This window comes from Ctenopharyngodon idella, chromosome 6, assembly GCF_019924925.1.
Source record: "Ctenopharyngodon idella isolate HZGC_01 chromosome 6, HZGC01, whole genome shotgun sequence".
NCBI classification, from domain to species: domain Eukaryota; kingdom Metazoa; phylum Chordata; class Actinopteri; order Cypriniformes; family Xenocyprididae; genus Ctenopharyngodon; species Ctenopharyngodon idella.
This window is the reverse complement of record NC_067225.1, coordinates 24,621,822-24,648,174: the sequence shown is the minus strand read 5'-3', so window position 1 is coordinate 24,648,174 and position 26,353 is coordinate 24,621,822. Positions and strand designations below refer to the sequence as shown.

The window sequence follows — 26,353 nt, the reverse complement described above, 5'->3', positions numbered from 1 at the left end:
CGCCTTCCGAATAGCACAATGTGCACTGATTGGTCGGTTGGACCAGTGTGTTGTGATCGGTCAACCTTTTCAAGCATGTTTTAGAAATGTCACACCCCTTACCATAACCACGTTAGATCCAGGGTGGAAAAAACAACATCTCTTAGATATGGCGACAACACACTACTAAGGTAACTCAACCAGGCCTTGCCCCTTTTTTTGCATATTCCTTGGGTGGGAATTATTTAAATGAGGAATATTGTGACGTGTACATTGCCGGAAGAAAACTCAAGACCACAATCTAGGTGTTTCAGTGAGTCTAGAAACAGTGCTCACTAATACGGAGTGCTTTGTAACTTTGGAGACCTTTTTTCATGCTCAAAAAGCAACATTACACACTAAAGAAAGTTGAAAATGTAAAAAAGCATAAATAGGTCCTCTTTAACAAAGAAAAGTATCAGACACAAGGGTAAGAAAGGAAATTCAGGGAGATGGATCAAAAAACAACACTTTAAAGGATGGAAAGATAGAGTCCTTGCCTTTTTATGTGTACTTGAGCGCTGTGTGTCCTTGTGATTGGAATTGAGGGATTTCCAGACAGTGGTTTTAGACATTTCATCAGATATGTTAATATCAGAGGGATCGGTCCTGGACAACAGGTGGACACAGTCGAGGAGAGGAGGGGTCAGGGCAGGAGAAAGGGACAAACGGAAAGGTGAGTGTTAGTAAGTACACATAAACAGATACACAGTGGACATTGTGATGTCTAAGCTTATTTTGAACAAGTCTGACTGTTGGACGGGGCCCCAGGGTTTGCGGTATGCCACAGTGTTTGGATAGAGCTTCTAATAGCTGTGTGGTACCTGGGGTCTGGGGTTCTAGGTGAGTGTAGAGGTTTGCTCTCCAATGGGATCTGCACTGTGTCTTTGTCTTCTGATTTCTCAGAGTCATCCACCAGCATCTCCTGTGATTCCTGCTACTCATATAAACACATACATACAGCCTCCTTCATTGTATTACAAGTGACAAAACACAATGCAAGGTTAGGTTGATGTATTATTTTTCAGTTTACATGCATAAATAGCCTGAACTGTTTGAAAGATCGGGTGTTCATGGTGGAGCCATTGTCACTTTATTCTGTTGCATTTTTATTAGTTTGTGGACATCCAATTATTATATAGGGAATAAAATAAATAATCATAAAGAAAATACTAATAAAAAATTAAAAACATCATAAAAATGAACAAAAATGCATACAGGAAAATAGGTTTTATGATTTTTTATATTGAATTTTATGCATTGTTAATCCAAAATAGTATAAAAATGTAGCTCAAAATGAGTCAAGAAGGGAAAAAAATGATAGCAAAAACTACTTCTGGTTCAAATGTTATGCCTGAAATAGAATGTTTAGTTGAACACATTGCATTGTGGGATTTAATATTATGTTGTATACTGCATCATTTTGGCAAATGTTGCAAATGTTACATTTTCTGCCCATAAAGAAAATTTACAACAATGCACATTATACATGCTGCATAGTATAAAAAGTAGCATTTCTATTACTATTTGTTTATGATATTTTACATGGATGGATTTAACAACATTGATTGATTGGATACACTTGCTTTATTAAACCCAGCATATGATTCACAAACCTCTACTGCCTTTTTGGAATCATCATCCAGCTTCTTCTTCTTACTCTCAGGCATCAGATCATCAAGGTAACTCAGCTCCCGATTGGAAAAACAGAAGTCCAGCAGCTTACGGATGAACACTAATGCCAGCACCTGCAGGAAACAAACACACTTATGCCACTGTTATACTATATTATTCCCATACTTCTTAAATCAACCTTTAGTGCTGTTCCTGTAGCTCAAACAGTTGAGCATGGCACTAGAAACACCAAGGTCATGGGTTCAATTCCCAGGGAATACATGAACTGACAAAATGTACTGTATCAAATGCTTTGGATAAAAGTGTCTGTCCTTAATAGACAATGTATTACAGTGTATTATTTTACACCCAGTGTTCACTATAAATGTACAAAAAAGCTACATGTTTTATTCTAATATTAAATTGTTAATGAAGTTTTTACACCCCTAACATAAAGTATGTACTTGGTTATGGGTCCTACCATCATAGGGAAGACGATTGCAGCAGGGGACGTTTTGATGACCCAGAGCAGCATAAGGCAGGTAAGTTGGGTTAGAGTGAACAGGTGGACTTTCCTTAGAGGAACGTGACGTAGATAAATAAAGTCTGGCTGGTGCTTCGGTGGCATGCCAAACAACATCAGACGGTCAAAGAACTAAGAAAGACAGGGCAGAGAAAGATGATAAGTAACTGACGTGTCACTGAATGCACGTCTATGTGTAGTGTCAGATGAATATCTCTACCTGAATGCCTTTCAGAGATGAGGCGCCCATATAAAGAAAAACACCATAGAGAACTGGCATAGGAATGAACTGTAAAACAAAAAGCAGTTCTTTAAGATATTTTGTTATCTAATGCAATGACATTAAGTGTGCCTTATTCAAGTAGGCCACCGTACATATTATATGAAACCACAGATTTTGTGTGAGTACCTGTAATGCCCCAGTCATGAACACAGAGCAGCCCATCAGTAGAAAAATGACCAAACCAGTCAGCCTTTGCTCTCTAATACCCAAAAATCGAGGCTGCTCTCCAGGGGCAGAGCTTTCAGACTCCAGCTTCAGGCTGTTGACGTGGGAAATTGACAGGACGGTTGCTGCGACAAACCAAGGCAACCCCATTACAGAACATACGGCCAACATCACTCCAACCATCAGAAGATCTAAATGGTACCCGCAACCTTTCTGTGTAGAGGAATAGAGCACATACATATGATCAGCACACACACACACATCCTCTGTAAAGGCTACTTTAAAAAACTATACATACTAGAAGTTTGTGCTCCTTGCGGTTTATTATGACGGCGGTGATCTGTTGGTCCATGAAGATGAGGATGGTGCAGAGAAGAGCTGGTATTGAGGCAGCCAGCACAGTCCACCAAGGGTTTCGCCCAATGGGGTTAATCAACCAACCCCGGTCATCACGTGTGGGCTGTAAAACACAAGGAGAAATTTAAACAACCGACCAAACCTCTGAAAATAGCACGGTAATCATACTTACTCCATATACTTTTTTCATGAGGCAAACATAAATGCGAATTCATATATTTTTCATCTTTGCTAGTAATACCTTAAGAAACTAACACATTTTCAGCAGCCATTTCTTCAGTTTTTATTGTCCAGTGTCACGTGATCCTTACAAAATTATTCTAAAATGCTGATTTGGTGCTAAAGAAACTTTTCTTTTTATTATCAACAGTTGTGCTGCTTAATTTTTTTTTTTGTGGAAACTGTTATACATTTAACATTTTTTGATGAATATAAAATTTAAAGGAACAGTATTTATTTTAAATAGATTTTTTTGTAACAATGTAGATTTCTGTTTCAGGACTCTCATTTTGATATGCATTTTCTGTTCCAATTTTTCCTGTGTTTCACTTCCTGTGTTTGCCTTGTTGGCTTAGCTTCCTGGTTTGTTTCCTTGGTTACCCTTGTTTGTTACTATAGTGATTAATTACCATCATCTGTCCCTTGTTAGCCCCTTGTTATTTTGTGTATTTATACCCTAGTTTCCTATGTTTTTTTTTGTCTGGTGTTGTCCTTTGTGGATGTATCGTGTTAAATGTTAGTTTTCAGTTCTGGTTCTGCCTGCTTTTCCCATTGTGTTTGGATGTACTCAGTTTTTCACCTTTGCTTGGACTTACTTTTGTTATTTTGTTAATAAACTTATAATACTTAATTTGGATCCATCTTCTCTGAAACATCACACGCTACAGTAGTCTTTACTGGTGATTTTTTTTTTTTTTTATCAATTTATTGCGTCATTGCTTAATAAGAGGATTAATTTCTTAAAAAAAAATCTTACTGACCCCAAAAAGTAGTGTATATTTTAGATAAATTGACCAAATAATTGTAAAAAACAGTGTAGTGTCAGATGAGTTTCAGCATTTGCCAGGCTGACAAAGATATGTGTCTTTCCTTTAAGATATTTAACCAAGAATAATGCAATGTTTATGACAATTCAGTCTAAATTGAGGAATATTTGTTAACTATGGATTACATATTAGTCCAGCTCAATTGTTCATAGATCACTGTCAGCGCACAGCGCATGTATCTGGATTAGCCTGGGGTATAAACTCAATTCCAACACTCAGCATTGTCTAATCATCTAATCTGTCATTGCAGGGGTGCCACTCTAACCTAATCATATGAACAAATGTGCCTAGAAACAAGACGTGAACGAATTGCACAAAACAGGACTGTTGTGGATTATGAATGGACAGCAAAGAACTGACTGAAGACTGAAGCAGTGCATTCATCACTGTAAGGTAAGCTTTGAATGAAAAAGCTTCCTAAACTGTTAGGAAGAACTAGAGAGAGCTTTTACTCTTTACTGACCCTCACAGATGTTTCCTTTTTAGTACCAATTAAATCAGATTTGATTGGCAGCTATTTTGGTTTATTTGTCTAATTTATCTTTTATCATATGCTAGAGTTTGCAATAATATAAAAAAAAATCAGAGATTTTAATAAAGATAGAGCAGGCTTCATATATAAATATATAAACAAATGAATAAAAATTATATAGTAAAATTATATTTCAGTTGTTTTTCAGTTTAATGATTAAATTATTTAATGACCACATTTTATTTATTTATTATTATGAATAAAATAAATATACCTCAAATATGTATGGATATATTGTACGGAATATTATGAACACATTACTTCAATCCGGTATACATATTAATAGTAATAAATGCAAATATTTTACAGCAAAAGGGATGTTGATAATGACAGAGGCGGGCATTTTGGAAATTATATTAAAAGTCCTTTCTGAAGAGCATGGATATTCCACAAGGGGGCAGAAGACATGTACTGTATTGCATGGTATACTAGTATTTTTCATCAAAGTATGCAGCATTTATCACGTTAATTGTAAAGCCTTAGAAAGCCATTTACCAAATTTGATAAATACAGCGTTATAGGGCTAAATATGCAAACACCAGTGTGTGTATTTGTGTGCACATTTAATTATTGATTCCTACCTTAAATTTGCTGGGCACTTGTAATTTTTGGGATGGAACTCCAATGAGATAATCGATCAGGACCATGAGGACAATGGTGAGGAACACGGCAAAATCACTGATCACTGACCGTACCTACATCACAAAAACACATGGATACACACTTTGCATTTATTGTATACAAAATCACAGTGTATGCAAACATAATGTATGTAAGTATTTCAGCCTCACCCGTGTTGGGAAGTATCTGCTAGTTTTGAACTGTTTCAGGAAGCCAGAGAGGAAAAAGGTACTAAAAAACAAGATGGCTGACCAGAAGAGCACATCAGGGGTGTAGGGACCATGGTGTCCACACGCCGATCCAATAAACTGTCCCTGGAGATCTAAACACTCCTACTCACAAACACACACAAAGTTTGGCTCATATTTAACGGCACTGGCAGCCCAGACACTGACTCAGCTGTGAAAATAGGATTAGCACTAAATGCGATCTGTGTGAGAGACTACACTGTGAAATAACATTGCACTGCAGTAATGGGACGAGAATTGAATAACAGGACTCCTCCAACTGTACAATGTGTGTCATAAGGTGTTCTTTTCACTGCCTGATGTTGTAAGATGTTCATTACGATGCGAGGCTGTTGTGAAGTTAAAAGTTAGATAAATCAGCTTTAAAGCAATATTTTTTCTCATTAATATTTACACTTAAAGACATTTACAGGTATATTCAAAATCACCTACACTCACATGAGATTAAGACTCCCCCAGCCATATCAGTGGTCTAACCAAAATGGTTACTTTTGCATGATAATGCATCCACACCAGTAGGTGTCAGTATAAATAAGTCTTAGGCTGTTGTTGTATAGCGGCCAGCTAAGCAAAAATTGCTCAGTGCACTTTTAAGGTAAGACCATGTAAGAATGTTTTAGTTTCCAGTATTTTGATTAGACTGTGTGAGGACTGTGGGAGGTTGAAGTACCGTTACAGTGAGGTTGCTCCATGGCACTGCAGAGGCTGTGATGTTCCTCTGATTCCACAGTTCTACTGTTTTATTACTGGGATTATCAGGCTCTGCACACCTACAGCTGATGGCACATAATCCAATGTGTTAAAATGCGTGTTCACAAACAGTTATTCCAGTCTTAATTTCTCTCCATTTAATCTCATTGCTGTCTAGGAGAATAATTTATTTATGTCCTTACTTACTCATTTATTTGAACCAGAATTATTATCATCTAAGAACAAAAAATTAGAAACCCCAGATATTTCCTGAGATCCAACTTGTGTCGGTGTCTGCGTATATGAGTTTATACTTACTAGGCCAGTGTTAGTTTGTCCAGATCGCCATGTCTGTTGATCGGGTACAGTTCTCCAAGATGGAAAAGTTTCTCCAGTGCTTCGTAGATGAAGATAAGGCAGATGAGCGCAGCAAAAGCTTCCTCTGTAAAACGTGTAATGTAACAGACCAAGGAGCTGGCATCTGTTGCAACAAGAATCAGACACAAGAAAGCCGTCCACAGTCCAATACAAGTACGCAGGGACAGGTACGAGAGATCGTAGTCTCTGCAGGGACAGAAACGGGCAGGACAGCAACAATAAAGAGGGTTAAGATCTGATTTTATATGAAATATTTATGGCGCAGTGAGGCTAAATGAGTAAATGAATACTATATTGATACAGAATATATATTGTAAATATTTATTCAACATCCCCTGAAATGAACTACGTTTTTGAAAGAGAATTATTATTAGACTATAATACATATAATATAATAATAAAATATTTTAACACATATAATAATAATAATAATCATTATATAATTCAAGAATTATTAATTAATGAATAAATAATATATAACAATAAATATAATATATAAATTGTTTTAACAAATATATTAAAATCACAATAACCAATGACTAATTGTTCTGGGGGAGAAAGTGAATGATTAGGTGACTGAATAAATATGTATATTATTAATACTTGGTGTGGTCTGTACTGACTTGCAGAACTTGAAGAGAATCTTTTCAAACACAAGGACGGGTCCAGTGCTGCCCAGTATAGTTAGCGGCTGTCCAGCAAAGAGAGAGTATGCTACTCCAGTCATAGACGCTCCTAACAGAGACTCAATCGCACTCTGACACACACACACACACACACACGACTGCTGTGTTTTACATTATAAACATATTTTTGCATGACTTTGCCTAATAGACCACACAGAAACAAAACTGTGTGTTTGCATACTTACAATGCGTCCCTCTGTAGCCTCTCCTAGAAGCCCTCCAAATGTGATAACAGGTGACATGCAGGCACAGTACAGAAACAGAAAAGAAGCTACACACTGCAAACTTAGACCATCTTTAAAATCACTCAGATAAAATGGAGCTTTTCTCTTCACATCCAGAATCAGTCCTCCAAACAGCCTAGAAGGAGAGAAATATATATTTCCATGAATTTCTATTGTTTTCATATTGAACTAGAAACATTTCTATCCCTTAAACCTCTAAACCCTGCACAAACCTGCTTTTGTTAATTGTTCAGTCAATATGTTTATTAAGCTGTTTCTCCTCATGGGGACTGTAGATTGTTTCTCTGGTTTTAATATCCTGGTGAGAATATCTAGTTCCCAAAATGCAGTTAAAACCTGACACACACACACACACACCTTCCAGTTCTCTGTAGTTCTGGTCCATGGTGTTCCCCATGCTGCTCTTCCTCAACAGGAATAACTGTTCCATTCGGCACCCCTGGCATCTTTCTTTTCTCCTATTCCGACAGAGGAATAGATAAATTACAACAAATAATCAATCACTTAAACCTCACTTTAAAAAGTGTGTGTTTTTCCATACCTGTGATGGGACGCTTTTAGGTGGCTCTATGCGAATAGAGGGGTCCCATTCTCCTGGAGGCAAAACTGTCACTTGATCCAGAAACTCATCTATGCCAGCCAACAAATCATTCCTGTCCTTGGCCTTATATGCAACATCATGGAAAATCTAAATGATGGAAGAATGAAGACATATTAAAAAAAAAAAAAAAGAAAATTATATTAAAGAAAAAATTTAATTGAATCTACAAATGGTATTTCTGAAAACGTAAGGACTGGGGTTAAAGGGATAGTTCACCCAAAAAATCTTCTTTTGTCTTCAACAGAACAAAGAAACTCATACAGATTTGGAACAACTTGAGGGTGAGTAAATGATGACAAAATTTTCATTTTTGGGTGCACTATCCCTTTAAAGGGTAGTCCACTTTCAAATAAAAATTTCCTGATAATTTACTGACCCCCATGTCATCCAAGACGTCCATGTCCAGGATTAATTCCAGGATTATTCTCCTTATAGTGGACTTCAATAGGCCCCAGTGCAGCTTCAAAGGGCTTTAAACAATACCAGACGAGGAATAAGGGTCTCATCTAGCGAAATGATCGGTCATTTTCTAAAAAAAATTAAAAATTATATACGTTTTAACCATAGACACTCTCTTCTTCTTCTTCTCTATTAGAATTCCAGCAGTGTAGAAGCTGGTAAGGCCCTGTCCCAAATGGCACCCTAAACACTCACGGCCTTCCTAAGAGTCCGCAGTTTCGTGACGTAACATAGCTTTGACTGTCGGGAAGAAGTCTGCCGCGGAGCTCGCACCAGTGCGGGCTCAGCAAAAGTGCGCATCGAGGGCACATATCGGCTGCAAAGGGGGCACTCGCTAGCACCCTTCTGAAGCCTAAAATTGACAAATGGGACACCCTACGGCAGGGGTCTCCAACCCTGCTCCTGGAGGGCTACCGCCCTGCAAATTTTAGCTCCAACCCGAATCAAACACACCTGAACCAGCTAATCAAGGTGTTCAGGGTTGCTTGATAATTACAGACAGGTGTGTTGGAGCAGGGTTGGAACTGAAATCTGCAGGATGGTAGCCCTCTAGGAGCAGGGTTGGAGATACCTGCCCTACGGTCTCGTGGACTTAATGAACACGCGCATGCGGCAGCCAAGTCCACAAGACCGAAAGTGCATAGAAGTGTGCCATTTGGGACAGGGCCTAAGTGTATTACTGCCCTCCACAGGTCAAAGTAAATTGTCATATACAATATGCTAGTGCAAGTATATAACAATTAGTTCAAACTTTGACCTGTGGAGGGCTGTAATACACTTAGCAGCGTCTACACTGCTGGAATTCTAATAGAGAAGAAGAGCTAGTTCAAGATGAGCATTTATGGTTAAAACATATATAATGTTTATTTTTTTTAGAAAATGACCGATCATTTCACTAGATAAGACCCTTATTCCTCGTCTGGTATCGTTTAAAGCCCTTTGAAGCTGCACTGAAACTGCAGTTTTGACCTTCAACCGTTTGGGGCCAACTGAAGTCCACTATAAGGAGAATAATCCTGGAATGTTTTCATCAAAAACCTGAATTTCTTTTTGACTGAAGAAAGAAGGACATGGACATCTTGGATGACATGGGGGTGAGTAAATTATCAGGACATTTTTATTTGAAAGTGGACTAATCCTTTAATGCATTAATATCCAATGAGATAATGCTATGACTACTGATACACTGTATGTCGAGTTCTGCATTGACCTCATCGGTCATGATGGTGGCCATAGAGCGACCGATCTCATGGTACTGGTGGGCTTTTCCATCTGGACCAAGCAAAATGAACAAGAATCTGCAGAGTAAAGAATGATTTTGATCATTCTGTTCCAGTGGATTCCTCAGCTCCATACATGCATTTGCAAACAAACAGTTTATACCTAGTGGGAATGGGAACTTCAGTGAGCCCTGTGAGCAGTACAGCAGGAGACAGGCGAACAAATGCAACAATGGATCTCTCTAAAAAGTCCAGCTCTCCAACCAGCACATTAGAAGCCTCTGCTCCAGTTGGGATCTTTTTCATGAAATGTGTGTCAACCTATGGAGAAAGAAGGTCATAGCAGTGTTATTTTTGTATTATTTATATACTATTATAGTATTTATTCATATTTTTATTTATATGAATATTCATTTAAATTTTTTGTTTAGGCTTTAGTAATGTTGCTATGTTCCTTTTCCGTTTTACTAGTTGTTTTTAGCTTTAATTTATCAGTTTTAGTAATTTAGCACTTCAACTTCAGTTAGTTGCAAAGCAACAGTTCTAAAGTGTTTTGCCTTCATTGAGATTAATATAGTGAAGACAGGAAACGAAGAGGAAGAGAGAGGGGGACGGGATCAGGAAAGGTCCGTGAGCCAGGACTCGAACTTGGGTCACCCGAAGTGCAACCGCACTACATGTCAGAGCGCTGCGTTTGTTTTTTTTTAAGATGAAGATTATTTTTTTTAATTTTATTTAAACTTTATTTGATATATTATATACAGTATAAATAAATGATGTAGAACTCTATTAGTGGTTATTCCAGTCACAAACAGCTATTCATTTCGGTCAGGGTTACAGTTATAGATAAGAAGAACAGCAGGTATGTAATCTGATTGGGGCCGTCTCTCTGCCATCCTCACTGTCACTCTAAATGGCTGACATCTGGCTCATTACAGTTAATTTCCTGTTTCCTGACTAGTAGCATAACATTACACAAACAAGCTGCAGTACCTCTAAGGATCACCAGATGGAAGTGTTTGTGTGTATGTGCATTGCATTTGTCCCAGATGTTCTTGGTAATCGATACATTGCCTGCCTCCAGTGAGCAATCAGAATAGAAACAGAAATAAACAGATTGAACCTGTTTGGTTTAATGGGTTGTCTTGCTTTCACATCATCTTTCCTCTCTTTTCTTATACTATTTCTTTGTTTATCATTCCATTTCACAAATGATCCATTTTTCTAGATCTGTTTTCTCTGAAAACAGGATGCAGGACAGGTTTTTGCATTACTGTTTCGTCTGATTGTGTATATTGTGTATATGATTTGTGCCTTAATTTCTGGAGGTAAATAGAATGCCATAGAATGAGGCCATAGGCCAGGTTACACACAGTATGCAAACATCAGTGATATAGCATACATTTTTATTCCCACAAATGTGTGTATCTATTATTTGGTATTATTTATTTGTATTTTGATAAAAATTAATCTTCCAAATTAGTCTTGATGTTGTGGTTCTAGTACCTTGGTGAGATCTATCTGGCCATTATCCGGTGCTGCACCGTTCTTTACATCTGGGTTTGTAGGTGGAGGCTGAGGAGAGGTGGCAGGACCTGAAAGATACAATTAAACATGATAAATATCTTATATTCACAGCATCCTAAAATATCCTCAGCTTCAGCATTACTACATGAATCAATTATGCATGATTCCCCAGGTGATACCAAATAAATGTGCTTGGAGTAATCTAAAATTAAAAATGGAAATTTATAGTGCTGAAATAAAGGTCACAAATATATAAAATAAAATATTTGAAAGTATAACAATAAACCTTTCATTTTAGGTGTTAGTATGAGACTGATATGGTAGAATCACTTAACAACCAAGTTCTATCCACTCTTTTATCTCCAATCATGAGCATGCAAACAGAGTAAACCATTTCATTTTCATATTATACCCACAAGGATACCACACAGGATGTGAAGTAATCTGTAGAGCGCTTTTTTGGAGCATGACACTCCACCCACAGAAATGATGCCATTAATTCACCAGAAGTAGTTTCGACCTCCAAAGAATGATTTGAATGAGGAAATTCAGTTTACAGCATTATTCATGAAAGAAAAAAAAAAACTGCACATGTAAAATGTGCAGTTTAGCTCACCGGTCTTGTCCATAGAGTGAGGTTCACTCTGTCTCCTGCCAGAGTCAGTGAGGGATTTGACCATAGGCAGAAGGTTGTTCCTCTTCTTGTCGCTCTGGTGATGATGCCTTTTCAGAAGTGCCTCTCGGACCTTCATTCTCACACTGTCATCCAGTTCATGAGCTGCCTCCTGATGGTCAAGCACCAAATCTACACACAACAAATTACACATGAGAACACAAATGTACATCATACTGTTGAGGCACAATATTGTATAATTTAAAGTGACAATGTATTGTTTTGCGTGATTAAACTGTATGACGATAATGATAAACCTCATATTTAGGACTGAATATGTTGTATTCCAGCATGCAAAATACTGCAACACTTTCGCACTCTCTAATTCTTTAAAACCTCCCACAATTCCAGTTGGAGCTGATGCAGCAGTGTTAATCTGCATCACTCACTCCTTCCCTCCCCTCCAACCTTTACAGTATAATTAATCTCTAAGGCTCTCCCTGTCCTTCTCTTGAATCTCAGACATTAATCTTGTTCCTACCACTGTTGCAACATTGATCATAACAGTCATGACTCAATGAACCACAGGTGACATTGTCAGTATGTTAGACTTTATTGGCTGATGTTTGAATTAAGTATTAGAACTTTGTTGCATGGCTGCAATCATCTTTGATGGGAATTTCTAAATAGACCCTTTTCACAGACTGTGATGACACGTTTTAACGGTCATCAATATCGGAAATTGTGCAAAGTTTTTTTATATTTTCATTTTTAAAAAAACGTATGTACATTTATAACACTATACTTAGTATTATATTACCTTTGCATCAAATTACAAAAAACTAGTTAACGCTGCTATGAGGGTGTTTCTAATACAGTGGCTATGGGAGTGACGGTAAAAATGACATCTTTCTCTCTTCTGACTGCCGATATCAATCATTCTCTATTTCCGCTTCTGAGAAACCCGGAAATGTGAAAAGGGTCTATTATATTATTACTGACTTCTATGTGTTATTTAACATTTAATTATTAAATTAAATATTTTGCCCCAGTCTTTGTTGTATTGTTATCTGAAAGGCTATGTGTATAATGAGTGCCACTAGTGGCACCAAATGGAATTGCAAAAATTACTGTTTCCAAACAGGTAGTCCCGCCCCAACTTATGCAGTGGACATTTCAAGCCATTCAAACATCCACAGTTTTAAAAGAACTGCCACAATTTTTACACTCTTTGAACAATCAACCTACAAATGCTGTTCTTATAGTTGTCTCTGCATATTAAAGGAGATTTTAAAACTGAAAAAATGACACATTTCACCTTTGATCAAAAAGTTTTCCTCCTTTTAAGGGCTGCTAACAGCCATGCCTCGTTTCTCAAACTAAGTACCCATGGGTGTTATGAGTGTTTGCATATGTCTATCACCAGCATGAGTGGGAGTGTGTGGTTACAGTATGTGTGAAGTTACAGGTGGGCCTAATATACTGCAGGACACACACACTTGTCACACTGCTGTACTATTCCTCACTAAAAATGTGTACTAAATAAATATAAACTTGTCTGGATCAGTCAGATCGTGATCAGACTGTTAAAGAGGACCTATTATGCTTTTTTACACTTTCAACTTTGTTGCTGTTTGAGAATAAAAAAGGTCTGCAAAGTTACAAAGCACAAAGTCACTACAAAGAGAGTTATTCTTTACATCAATAAGCACTGTTTCTGAACTCCCTGAAACGCCTCGATTGTAGTCTTGAGTTGTCTTCAGTACACGTCACAATATTCCTCATTTAAATAATTCTTGCCCAAGGCATACGCAAAAAAAAAAGAGGCTTGGTTGAGTTGCCTTAGTAGTGTGTTGTCGCCATGTCCAAGAGACGCTGTTATAGTCGACCAATCACAACACTGGTCCAGCCAACCAATCACAGCACATTGTGCTTCATAGAGATAGGAACTAAACAGAGCGGTACTGACAGACTGGGAAGAGAGGTGCTGCAACAATGTGAAATATGTGAAAAATTCAAGCTTGAAAACCTATTCTAGTAGACCCCAAAAACAAAATCAAAACTTTGTAAAAGTGCATAATATGGCCTCTTTAATGAATAATGTTATACAAACCAAAAACTAATGTTCTGGGAACGTTAAGAAAACTTTCCTGGCTAACCAAAAACAAACCATTAAAAAAAAAAAAAAAACATATTGGGGACCAACAACTAACGTTCTGGGAACTAAAAATTGCACTAAATTATCAGTTAATCGTATATTTTATATATATATATATATATATAAAATGTTATTTTATCCTATTTGTATGTTTCTTATTATTATTACATCAAATTATCAAATTATGCTATTAACTTCTGGAAACATTATAATAATGTTATCAGAAAATTAGTATAATGTTCTGGGAACCAAAAACTAACTTTCTGGGAACGTTAGATTAACGTTAAAATAATGTTCTGGGAGAGTTAGAATAACGTTAGGATAATATTCTGGGAACCAAAAACGAACATTCTGGAAACGGTATAATAACGTTATGGGAACATTAGAATAATGTTATACAAACCAAAAACTAACGTTCTGGGAACTTTACAGTAATGTTGGAATAACGTTTCGGGAACAATAAACTAATGTTTCTTTCTCATAATGGATATTCAGAACTGAGCTGGTGCCACCATGGTCCACCACTGCTTCCTCATCAGGCCTCTGAAAGACACAGGCTTACTTAGTTAAATGAGTGTGTAAATAAGTACATACAGTCCCATATACTTTCTAACACTACATTTTTTTTCATTAAAAACAGTATTATGTTGTTGTTGTTTTTTTAAATTTGTGGATGTCACACTAAAGTTAGTTTTTCTATCATTGTGGAGATTTCCCATTGACTTCTGTTGTTTATATACATATTTAAGCAATATAATGTTGAGCAAGCATTTTGTATATTACTGACATTTTCGGAATCCATTTAAAAAACCTTAAAGATGTAGTGTGTCATTTTCAATGTTATACATTTATCCTTTCCCAGTTAAACGTGCAAAGCTCCATACCCACTGATTTCTGACTGACCTGCAATTTCCTCAATGCAGCTGGCCTTCATGTCCAACAGGACAGTTCCGTTTATGATGCAGCTTCGTAGTTCAAACAGGCTATGGAGAGAGAGTGTAGCTACGTACGGCTTACTCCATCTCTCCCCGCCATCTTCCACATCCTCCTCAAACTTTAGCCACCTAAGAAGTATTAAAGAAAGAAAAGACTCATATATACAGCCTCTTACTTCAAGTACAATAATATAGTGAGTACCAGAAAACATAATAATGTAACATAATAGATAGCCTACTAAATATTTTTTAAGTAATATTCTGCAAATTGGGTGTTTATGCATGAAAATATATAGCCGCCTTATAAATATTAGGATGGGGGTCTCAAGCATGTGGATGTTCATATTTCGGGGTCTGTGCCATCTAAAAGACTAAAAACCCCTGAGTTAACCTACATTTTAGCACTGAATATGCTGTTGCAGGATAGGAAATGTGTTGATATTAAGAAACATATTCATACCTAGCAGTTTCCTTCCACTCTGCATCTTTGCCATCTTTAACACAGATTTCGTCAAGTTCTGTGAAGAGCTCATGTGCCACATGCTCCTCATCCTCTTCAGTGCCCAGAATAAACTGAACCCTCTGGGATGGAGTATCTGAGAAAGAGAGATAGGACGAATGAGAGACACAGACAAGAGTATATTTGTAAACCTCATTTTCACTGTGAGAGAGGAAATAGAGGAAGGAAGCACAGTAAACAAAAGTCTCACCAGAGCAATTTTCAGTGTTTGTTATCATAAATAAGAGTTTATGTTTTTAGGTTTTGTGGGCTGAAGGGCACAAAGGTGAGAGGATGTAGGCTAAGTAGGGTAATGAACCTTTTTATGAAACAGTTTAGCCCCTGTGCTTCACAAATATTAATTTAACCTTTACTATCTGTTGGTCAGTTCATTAGCTTTGTGGATTTTCAGTGACTCTCTCTGCAGGTTACATCGTTATGCCAGTAGGTGGCAACAAGTGAATGTGAATGAGTCATTTGAATCATTCACTCAACCGATTCATTCAAAACATTGATTCATTCAGGAACTGCATTTTATGGGTGTTTCTTAAAATGAAGACTGCATCCTGGTGAGGCTGTGTCCTTCATAGTCCAGCCCTTTGGAGGATTGTAGTAGAAGTTATAATATGTAATCTGTTATAATAACGTTATGAGAACATTAGAATAATGTTACACAAACCAAAAACTAACGTTCTGGGAACGTTAGATTAACGTTTGAATACGTTTTAGGAACCAAAAACTAACGTTCTGGGAACGTTATACAAAACTAACATTCTGGGAACATTAAGAAAAAAATTTGCACTAAATTATCAAATAAACGATCTGACAGCATTATTTTATTTGTATTTTATATATATTATGTTATTTTATACTATTTGTATGTTTCTTATTATTATTACATCAAATTATGCTATTAAGTTCTGGAAACATTATAATAATGTTATCAAAACGTTAGAATAACGTTATACAAACCAAAAACTAACGTTCTGGGAATGTTAGATTAACTTTAGAATAACGTTCAGGGAACCAAAAACGTTTATGATTAACGTCAGAATAACATTCTGGGAGAGTTAGAATAACGTTCTGGGAACCAAATACTAACGTTCTTTAAATAACGTTATACAAACCAAAAACTAACAATCTGGGAACGTTAGATTAACATTAGAATAACATTCTGAGAATGTTAAGAAAACTTTCCTGGCTAAACAAAAACTAACGTTCCGGGAACCAAAAAATTGTTAGCTGGGTTCATACTATTTGAATGTTTCTTATTACACTAAATTATCGATTAATCGATCTGACAGCACTAATTTATATTTTATATATATATATATATATATATATATATAAAATGTTAGTTTCTCAGCATTAAACGCTAGAATGAGAAAGTCTAGTGAGTGCGCATGGATACGTCACACATGATATATAATGTTATTTTATACTATTTGTATGTTTCTTATTATTATTACATCAAATTATTATGCTATTACGGTCTGGAAACATTATAATAACATTATAAGAATGTTAGAATAACATTATACAAACCAAAAACTAATATTCTGGGAATGTTAGATTAACGTTACAATAACGTTCTGGGAACCAAAAACGTTTATGATTAACATTAGAATAATGTTCTGAGAACCAAAAATGTTTATGATTAACGTTAGAATAATGTTCTGGGAGAGTTAAAATAACGTTAGAATAACGTTCTGGGAACCAAAAACTAACGTTCTGGAAATATTATAATAACGTTATGGGAAAATAGCTAACCAAAAACAAACCACTAAAATGTAAGTTACTCAGTATTAACTAAATTATTTTCTACTTGATTACTTTATAAAAGCAATACCGCATATAATTAATTTTGGGTCCTGGATATTGCTTGACTTGTTACTTGGTCTGATGTTGTTCTCACCATGTGACGCTGAGGTACTTTCTGTGTTCCCATCTTCCTGAGATACACTTTCAGCCCTCATCCTCTCAGATCTCCTGCGGTGTTTGGAGCTGTGTGGCCGGTGATGACGGTGAGACTGTCTGCCCATGGGCATCCGCACACCCACAAAAAGAGTCCTGTGACCTGAGAGAAGTGATAGAGGAGCGAGATTCAATGCGATTTTTTCAGCTAATATGACTGTATTGAGCTGTTGGCTGTATCAGATGAATAACTGAATGTGTGTGTGGTTGAATACTAACCCTCGAGCTCTTCTTTCTCATAATGGATATTCAGAACTGAGCTGGTGCCACCATGGTCCACCACTGCTTCCTCATCAGGCCTCTGAAAGACACAGGCTTACTTAAATGAGTGCGTAAATAAACTTTTTTTTTTCATTAAAAACAGTATTGTTTTTTTTTTTTTTTTTTTTTTAATATTTGTGAATGTCACACAAAAGTTAGTTTTTCTATCATTGTGGGGACTTCCCATTGACTTCTGTTGTTTATATACATTTTAATCGCCTCAACCTTATGCTCACAGAAACCTTTTATTTTCACATATTAGTTTGAATATTATTCACTATGTATTCACCTGTATTCTAAATTTCAGGTTTCACTATCCTTGTGTGCACATTTGGTCCCCACAAAATAAGCAAATCTGAACATACACATGTAGCAGGAATAGTTAAGTTTGGTCCACAGGGCCATGCCCCATGAGATTTAATGAACCAACTGGGACCGACCACAAGGGCATATACTGTATGACATGCTTAAGGTGATTTTCGGGAGTGCGTATATTCGAATGTTTGATGGCGTGAACGCTGCTTGTTGATCTTTCCAGGTGCTAGAGCAATTCTGCAATCAATTCTTTAGGTGCATGCGTTGCTTCGCTTGTTGCATGCAGCGTATACTCAGCGTTGGGCTTTGAATTCACTGAAGCTGTGTATGTGCGTTCGTGTGCATGCATGTTTTGAGTTGGCTATTTGAGTTACTATTTGTTCAGAGTATGTTGTTTTATCAGCTGAAATTGTATCAGATTGTTTTTTTGTTTTTTGTTTTGTGCCAGGAATTTTTAAAGGAATTGAATGTTGTTTTCTTTTTTTTGTTTATTGTTCATTAATAATTGTAATAATTGTCCATAATTTGTTAGTATCAGAAGTCACAAAGTTTTTTTTCAATATTTTTGGGTGTATTCCTAAGGTGTCATAGTCAGGTGTTCAGAGTATTAAGGAGTTGGGGTGTATTGAGGAATGGCTGTCAATTATTAATGCAGTTAGTTTAAAAATGAAACTTGGTCCCCTCTCTCCGTAGTATTATTCCATTCCCTTTGTACTTTGTACATTACATTTATGCCACACACAATGAATTCAACAGCATTTCAAATGAGGGTCTTTTCTTGCTGCGGTGCTCAGATGATGAATATATGTGAGGGAAAAACAGACTTAAGAGTTATTATACAGGGCTGGGCATGAATATGCTGACATTTACTGTGTTGTTCTAAGCAGCAGATGCTTTCTTATCAAGCTTCAAGGGTTCAAATCACAATTTTTAGTACTTTATTTATTTCCATGAGGTCTTCTTGTCATGTTATTTTTTTGCATAGTCATAATTTGTTGAATATAAGTTTTACATAGCCATTTCCAACTCTCTCTGGCCCTTATTAGCAGTAAATTGATCTTTAAAACATGCACTTTTTTCTATTTAATTTCATTTCTGAAAGTTACATCCTAATAAAAAAGATCTTAATCAAAATTAAGGAAAATTAGATTTTTTTTTCACAATTTGACCTTTATACTTAATCTCTAATTGCAAAGTAAAAGAGGCACCTTAAAAATATTACCATATATTTATATATATATATGAATAGCTTTCATCAGATAAAAAGTACACTACTTAGTGTTGACAACTTTCACTCTAAACCAAGCGTGTCAAATTTAGTTCCTGAAGAGCCACTGTCCTGCAGAGTTTAGCTCCAACCCTGATAAAACTCACCTGCCTGTGGCCTCCTAGTAAATACTGAAGGCATTGATTAACTGGTTCAGGTTTGTTTGATTAGGGTTGGAGCTAAACTCTGCAAAGCAGTGGCCCTTCCAGGACCGACTTTGCCCAGGCCTGCTCTACACCAGGTGGGTGGCGGAGTGTGTAATCAAAGAAGTGCGAGACTTTTATTTTGAAAGGCGTGCGTGAAAGCTGTTGACTCTTCTGTCAGACAGTGTAAGTAAAGACTGCTTGAGAAAAACGCGCTGTCCTGATTCAGTAGGCTTATCTGTTGTCAGTCTGTATGTCAGTGTCATTATTTTAGTATCTTGCTATGACATAAAAAGTCTCTCACCTCAGAAAAACGAACTGTCTTGTCCTTGTCAGATGTTTTGTTTCGCAGGCTTTATAAAGAGCAATGAAATTAGAGCATGCAACATCGTAGTTACGTTGTAAAATAGTAATTCATGATATTACCAAAAACTACCAATAAATTACGTAACTGGTACATTGTGTGTTAGCTGGGAAGGAAGCATTCTATTCATCAGGATTAATGTCCATATGCTTTAATCAGCCTAACAGTTCATGTTTATTTACCATAGTGTCTGTAGTTTCCAAAATACCACTTTATTTTCACTTATTCTGTTATTTTCTCTGTTTTTAATGACTGTTGTGGCTCATACCAACTTACTAACTTTATTGTATTAACTAAAACTAGTGGTCTGCTATTTAATTGCCTTAGTTATAGGCCTCCTTTGCTCATCAGTGTTAGTGATATTTGTACAATTTATGTGTATGCTACTTGTGTGTCAACATTTTTGTGAAATAAATTTGCTTGGTTTTTAAAAGCAAATCTATTATATATATTTGTGGGTCCCATGGCCAAACCAGTTGAAAACAACTGCTCTAGACCATGAAAAATTTATTTTGCACATTAACTGTTTGACCCTAGAAACCTATTAGACACAATGTTGTACATGTAGATGAATATTGTATGATCCTGTGACAGTTTTGTTATGAAGACATCCAAAATAGATGCACAATTAATGAAATAAAATAATATAAAATAAAGTTGCCTAAATAAGCATAAGATCTTCTTACCTGACTTTGTGATTGTCTGTGAATAAAGGTACTGTAGCCATGTACCTCCAAACCTCCTGTGTGTGTGTGTGTGTGTGTGTGTGTGCGTGTGAGATATACCACTGGGATGCTGCTATCTTTCCATGACAGATATGATTCATCAATGTGTTTTCACATCTGTCTACTGCAGGAACACAAGCCTAGAATTTATATAAATCCAGCTGAACATTTTGTGCTTACAAAATACAGCAAATCAGAAGGTGCAGATATTCTCACGGACTTAACAGTGCAGTACCATAATAATAGATTCAAGTGAAAGGATTTGTTAAATGAACCTATTCACTTTAAAATGTGGGTTGCCATACTTGGAAATGTTGCTCTGTTCTGTTTTAGCTTGCGGCTTATGTATATGTTTAATCAGTGAGGTATTGATTGGCAGTCATGTGTGGATCAGCATTGAGGTCATTCATTACATTGTGTGTTACAACAAAAGCACCAGTAGCTTTCCATTATAGAGCATTCGTCTTGTTTCCAACATCCCAGCTAATATATAATTATCCTACAGTCATCTTATCAAGGTCCACCAGAACTATAATTATTACAGGCTTAACAACAATTGCTTAAAATGCCAAGTTTCTTAGCTCCCCTAATCTGACTGTGATTTTAATGTTTTTAACATGTATTTCCAGGCAATCGATGTTACATGGCCGCAATGCAACATCACTATGAATATACCTCACTTCTAAATGATTACTGTTCTGAGATTTCTAATTGGAGATTTCTAAGTGGATCCAATTCATACAGTATACCGAGCCCTTTGCTTTCCCTTTGAAGAATGAGTGCATGTGTGAATACATGTAAAACTACAAATTTTCAGAATCGACCAATCAGTGGATTGGTGGAACAATTAGTCTACAAGTCAAGCTTAAGGAACCCTGCATAATTATCTGACCTTAATAAGACATGTTTCTTTAAGGGTTGGACTATTTTAAACTTTAAATGCTGTCTTAACAATGTTTTGGCAGGACATTTAAAAAACAGCATGAGACGTGACGTCTGAATGTTTGTAGTGGTAGTGCTTTAAAGTGGATTACTTTAAATGTATATATATAGTAGAAATATATTTGAAATTGACTAGATAAATATATAGTAAACCTCACTAATCTATTTGTTGGTTTTCGAATAATTACTCAATTTGACAGTGTATTTGGTTCTGTTTCTCTTTGTTTTATTCTGTTATGTAATCCTAATCATACTTAAATTAGTCTTAAACAGAGGGAAGTAATCGAATTTATCATTCAGAGTGCCATGTTATCCTTGTCACGGATCATTTGAGTAGTTATTGTCATTAAAACACTTACCCAGAGGGAAGGAGAAAATAGAGGTAGAGCTAATCATGTGAACATATTAATTTTTCATCATCTCCTCTGTGCTACAGTTTTCCTACTCCTCCTCTCTCAATCTCTCCTTGTCTTTCTCCCTTTATTGGTCTGACATCAGCATATAGCCTAATTAAAATAATAACAGAACACTTGAGCTGACTAGACTGCTCCTGTGTCACCTAGATACCTGTCTGTGTGTACTGTATGTGTGTGTCACTCACAAAGAGATTTTCCACTGGCAAAAAAAAAAGACCTCTCCTTATCACCAGGCAACACTTATGCAATCCCTGATCAAAGACGCATACACACAAAACACGTCTGTACTGTATGGAAACCTTGATTACTTTATTTCTCTTAATTGTGACTTTCGATCTTGCAATTGTGAGCTATGAAATTAGTTGCAAGACAGAAAGTCAGAAATGTATTTTTTGTAATTTTTATAGGCCACAATGTGACTTGATATCTCACAACTGTGACTGTTTCTCATAAATGCAACTGTATTTCTCACATTTGGGGCCAGTAATTTATACTTTTACTCACCAGAATGCATTTAATTGATCAAAAGTAACAGTAAGGACACTTATAATGTTTCTACAAAATATTTATATTTCAAATAAATGCTGTTCTTTTTAACTTTTTAAAATGTATCAGTTTCCACAAAAATATTAAGCATTGCAACTGTTTTCAACATTGATAATAATAAAAAAGTTTCTTGAGCAGCAAATCAGCATATTATAATGATTTCTGAAGGATCATGTGACACTGAAGACTGGAGTAATGACTGCTGAAAATTCAGCTTTGCAATCACAGGAATAAATTATATTTTAAATATATATATAAAAAAAAAAAAAAAAAAAAAAAAAACCACAATTACCAATGATTTGTTTTTTACTCTGAGGCAGAAACAGGATAATTAATAAATAGTCCCTATAGTTTAGATGGAGAGCACTACCAGTACCATGTGTCGGTTAGGCTGTGGGTACCTAAAAATTGTCCTTTTGCCTTCAGAGGTCACATGGGCCATTTTCTTGCCCTTCCTCCTCCTCCTCCTCCTCCTCCTCTCTCGCTCTCCAGCACATTGCTTTGACAGTTATGTTAGTAATCTTGACACAGACCACTACCTCTGCCACTACCAGATGCTCTCGTCTGCCTGAACAGATACACTGACACATGCAGACAGACATGCACAAACCATAACAGCGTTTCAACTCTGAAGTGAATGCTTTTATGTTGTTCGAAAGTGAGGGGCTAGAATGTATGTTATTGATTACTTCTAATTTTTCAATAAACCACTAAAAGCATACTTCTGGGAGAGATGGTCAACAGTGCAGAATGAGTAACTCTCCATGTACTAACAGTATATTCAGACTAGGAATAAAGTATTGTGGCTATAGAGAGAGTTGCTGTGGTACCTGTTACTCTGGGCAGAATGACTCATTGACTATTCATTGCCATCTTAGCCTTATCACAATATTCTTTGTTATGGCATCATGTTCGTAAGGGGCGTATGTTAAAAACAAAGGGTGGTTTATGTGTGGTGGCATGTAAAAACATGTGTATTTGTATTATGGTGTGTGTGACAAGTTTTTGTGGGTTTTTTTTTTTTTTTTCAAAATACACAAGTTTTTCACAGAATTCATAGTGTATGTTTGTGTGTGAGTACTGTACTTGTCCATGCAGCAGTAATAAAAAGTACCATGTTATTACCGTGTTCTTGGACATGGTACCATGTTAATAATATGTTTTGGCATGTCAAAGGTAATACCATGGTAGGCTTTCCACAAGGTTTAGGAGTGTGTTTATGGGAATTTTTGACCATTCTCCTAGAAGCACATTTGTGAGGTCAGGCACTGATGTTGCACGAGAAGGCCTGGCTTGCAGTCTCTGCTCTAATTCATCCCAAAGGTGTTCTAAGTCAATTTCCTCCACACCAAACTCGCTCATCCATGTCTTTATGGACCTTGCTTTGTGCACTGGTGCACAGTCATGTTGGGAGGGAACTTCCTTCAACAGGAAGGGGCCATCCCCAAACTGTTCCCACAAAGTTGGGAGCATGAAATTGTCCAAAATGTCTTGGTATGCTGAAGCATTAAGAGTTCCTTTCATTGGAACTAAGGGGCCAAGCCCAACCCCTGAAAAACAACCCCACACCATAATCCCCCCTCCACCAAACTTTACACTTGGCACAATGCAGTCAGGCAAGTACCGTTCTCCTAGCAACCGCCAAACCCAGACTCGTCCATCGGATTACCAGACAGAGAAGCGTGATTCGTCACTCCAGAGAACACGTCTCCACTGCTCTAGAGTCCAGTGGCGGTGTGCTTTACACCACTGCATCCGACGCTTTGCATTGCACTTGGTGATGTAAGGCTTGGATGCAGCTGCTCGGCCATGGAAACCCATTCCATGAAGCTCTCTACGCACTGTTCTTGAGCTAATCTGAAGGCCACACGAAGTTTGGAGGTCTGTAGCTATTGACTCTGCAGAAAGTTGGCGACTTCTGCGCACTGTGCGCCTCAGCATGCACTGACCCCACTCTGATTTTACGTGGCCTACCACTTCCTGGCTGAGTTGCTGATATTCCCAATTGCTTCCACTTTGTTATGATACTACTAACAGTTGACCGTGGAATATTTAGTAGTGAGGACATTTCACAAATGGACTTATTGCACAGGTGGCAACCTATCACGGTACCACACTTGAATTCATTGAGCTCCTGAGAGCGACCCATTCTTTTACAAATGTTTGTAGGAGCAGTCTGCATGCCTAGGTGCTTGATTTTATACACCTGTGGCCATGGAAGTGATTGGAACACCTGAATTCTGGAATTTGGAGGGATGTCCCAATACTTTTGGCAATATAGTGTATACATTAAGAGGCTAATGCTATTGTAGTGTCACTAATGGTGGTGTATCATGCATTCATGTTTTTAATTAAACATATGAACCCTGCACAAAGACTGCCTTTTATTAGCTAACTATTTTGAATGGATGTAGGCAAAGTACCTTATGTAAGTATTCATGCTCTCTTAAATCAGAAACAAGAGTGACCAAAGCAGAGACAGAGAGACACTGAAAGGCGTGAAGAGAGCACAGCATCAGACAGATAGTGATAGCAAAATTATGAAATTTAAAGGCAATGTATCTCTAAGCCAGTACATTGTTAATGATTTTCTTACAAATACTTAATATAAAGGGCTTGAACAGAAAGAGATATCATCATAGGCAAAAGTATTGGGACACCTGACCATTACACCAACAGGGACTGTAATGACATCGCATTCTAAATACATAGATATTAATATGAAGTTGGTCCCCCTTTGCAGCTATAACAGCTTCCATTCTTTTGGAAACATTTCCACAAGATTTTAGAGTGTTTCTGTGGAAATTTTTGCCCATTCATCCAGTAGAGCATTTGTGAGGTCAGGCACTGATGTTGGATAAGAAGGCCTGGCTTGCAATCTCCGTTCCAGTTCATCCCAAAGGTTCGATGGGGTTAATGATCAGTTTGGTTTGGAGGGTTTCACACCAAACTCTTCCAACCATGTCTTTATGGACCTTGCTTTGTGCACTGGGGCATAGTCATGCTGGAATAGAAAAGGGCCTTCCCCAAACTGTTTCCTCAAAGTTGGAAACATAACATTGTCCAAAATGTCTTGGTATGCTGAAGCATTAAGAATTTCCTTCAACAGAAGTAAGGGGCCTAACCCATCCCTTGAAAATCAGCCCCATACCATTATCTCTCCTCCACCAAACCTTACAGTTGTCACAATGCAGTCAGGCAGGTGATGTTCCCCTGGCATCCGCCAAACCCAAACTTGCCCATCAGACTGCCAAACAGAGAAGCGTGATTCATCAGTCCACAGAACACCTTTCCTCTGCTTCAGAGTCCAGTGGTGGCATGCTTTACACCTCTCCATTCGACGCTTGGCATTGTACTTGGTGATGTGAGACTTGCAGCTGCTCACCCATGGAAACCCATTTCACAAGCTCCCGCCATAGAGTTTTTGTGCAGAAATGAATGCCAGTGGAAGTTTGGAACTCTTCAGTAGAGCGCTGGCGACTTTTACGCACCATGCGTTTCAGCACTTGGTGACTCCGCTCTGTGACTTTACGTGGTCTTCTGCTGATATTCCTAAAGTCTTCCTCTTTCCAATAATACCACTTACATTGACCGTGGAATATTTGGCAGGAAATTTCATGAACTGACTTAATGCAAAGGTGGCATCCTATTGCAGTACCACGCTTGAATTCACTGAGCTCTTCAGAATGACACTTTTTTTCCACAAATGTTTGTAAATGCAGACTGCATGGCTAGGTTCTTGATTTTATTCACCTGTGGCAATGAGTCTGATTGAAACACTTGAATTTAATTTAATTAAGAGGTGTGTCCCAATACTTTTGTCCATATAGTGTGTGTATGTATATTTATTCATTTATTTTCACACACACAAATAGATATTTATTTTGTATTTAGATTTTATATTATATATTTTTTTTCAGTTGTACATTAAATGTATTTTATCTTCACAAAATGGAGTCATGTGATAGAGTGGAGGTGGGGC

General features: G+C 37.0%; 1 protein-coding gene across 2 annotated transcripts in view; it reads right to left on the bottom strand.

The window, feature by feature from the left end:
• slc4a8 (solute carrier family 4 member 8) overlaps positions 1–26,353 on the bottom strand; it is a 30,570-nt gene that overhangs the window by 1,778 nt on the left and 2,439 nt on the right. Inside the window, exons 2-24 of one of the 2 annotated variants that reach the window (XM_051896348.1) lie at positions 17,612–17,693; positions 17,334–17,495; positions 15,380–15,515; positions 14,888–15,048; positions 11,830–12,018; positions 11,193–11,281; positions 9,850–10,007; positions 9,677–9,764; positions 7,948–8,094; positions 7,764–7,864; positions 7,347–7,521; positions 7,099–7,232; positions 6,416–6,661; positions 6,078–6,183; positions 5,330–5,491; positions 5,120–5,233; positions 2,902–3,063; positions 2,565–2,816; positions 2,376–2,444; positions 2,114–2,287; positions 1,635–1,766; positions 843–952; positions 519–627 (exon numbers count right to left, since the gene is read on the bottom strand). In XM_051896348.1, coding sequence (XP_051752308.1) covers positions 519–627; positions 843–952; positions 1,635–1,766; positions 2,114–2,287; positions 2,376–2,444; positions 2,565–2,816; positions 2,902–3,063; positions 5,120–5,233; positions 5,330–5,491; positions 6,078–6,183; positions 6,416–6,661; positions 7,099–7,232; positions 7,347–7,521; positions 7,764–7,864; positions 7,948–8,094; positions 9,677–9,764; positions 9,850–10,007; positions 11,193–11,281; positions 11,830–12,018; positions 14,888–15,048; positions 15,380–15,515; positions 17,334–17,495; positions 17,612–17,693 — 3,258 coding nt within the window. Of the gene's footprint in view, positions 1–518; positions 628–842; positions 956–1,634; positions 1,767–2,113; positions 2,288–2,375; positions 2,445–2,564; positions 2,817–2,901; positions 3,064–5,119; positions 5,234–5,329; positions 5,492–6,077; positions 6,184–6,415; positions 6,662–7,098; positions 7,233–7,346; positions 7,522–7,763; positions 7,865–7,947; positions 8,095–9,676; positions 9,765–9,849; positions 10,008–11,192; positions 11,282–11,829; positions 12,019–14,887; positions 15,049–15,379; positions 15,516–17,333; positions 17,496–17,611; positions 17,694–26,353 lie in introns of both variants that reach the window. The other variant, XM_051896347.1, reaches the window with a different exon arrangement.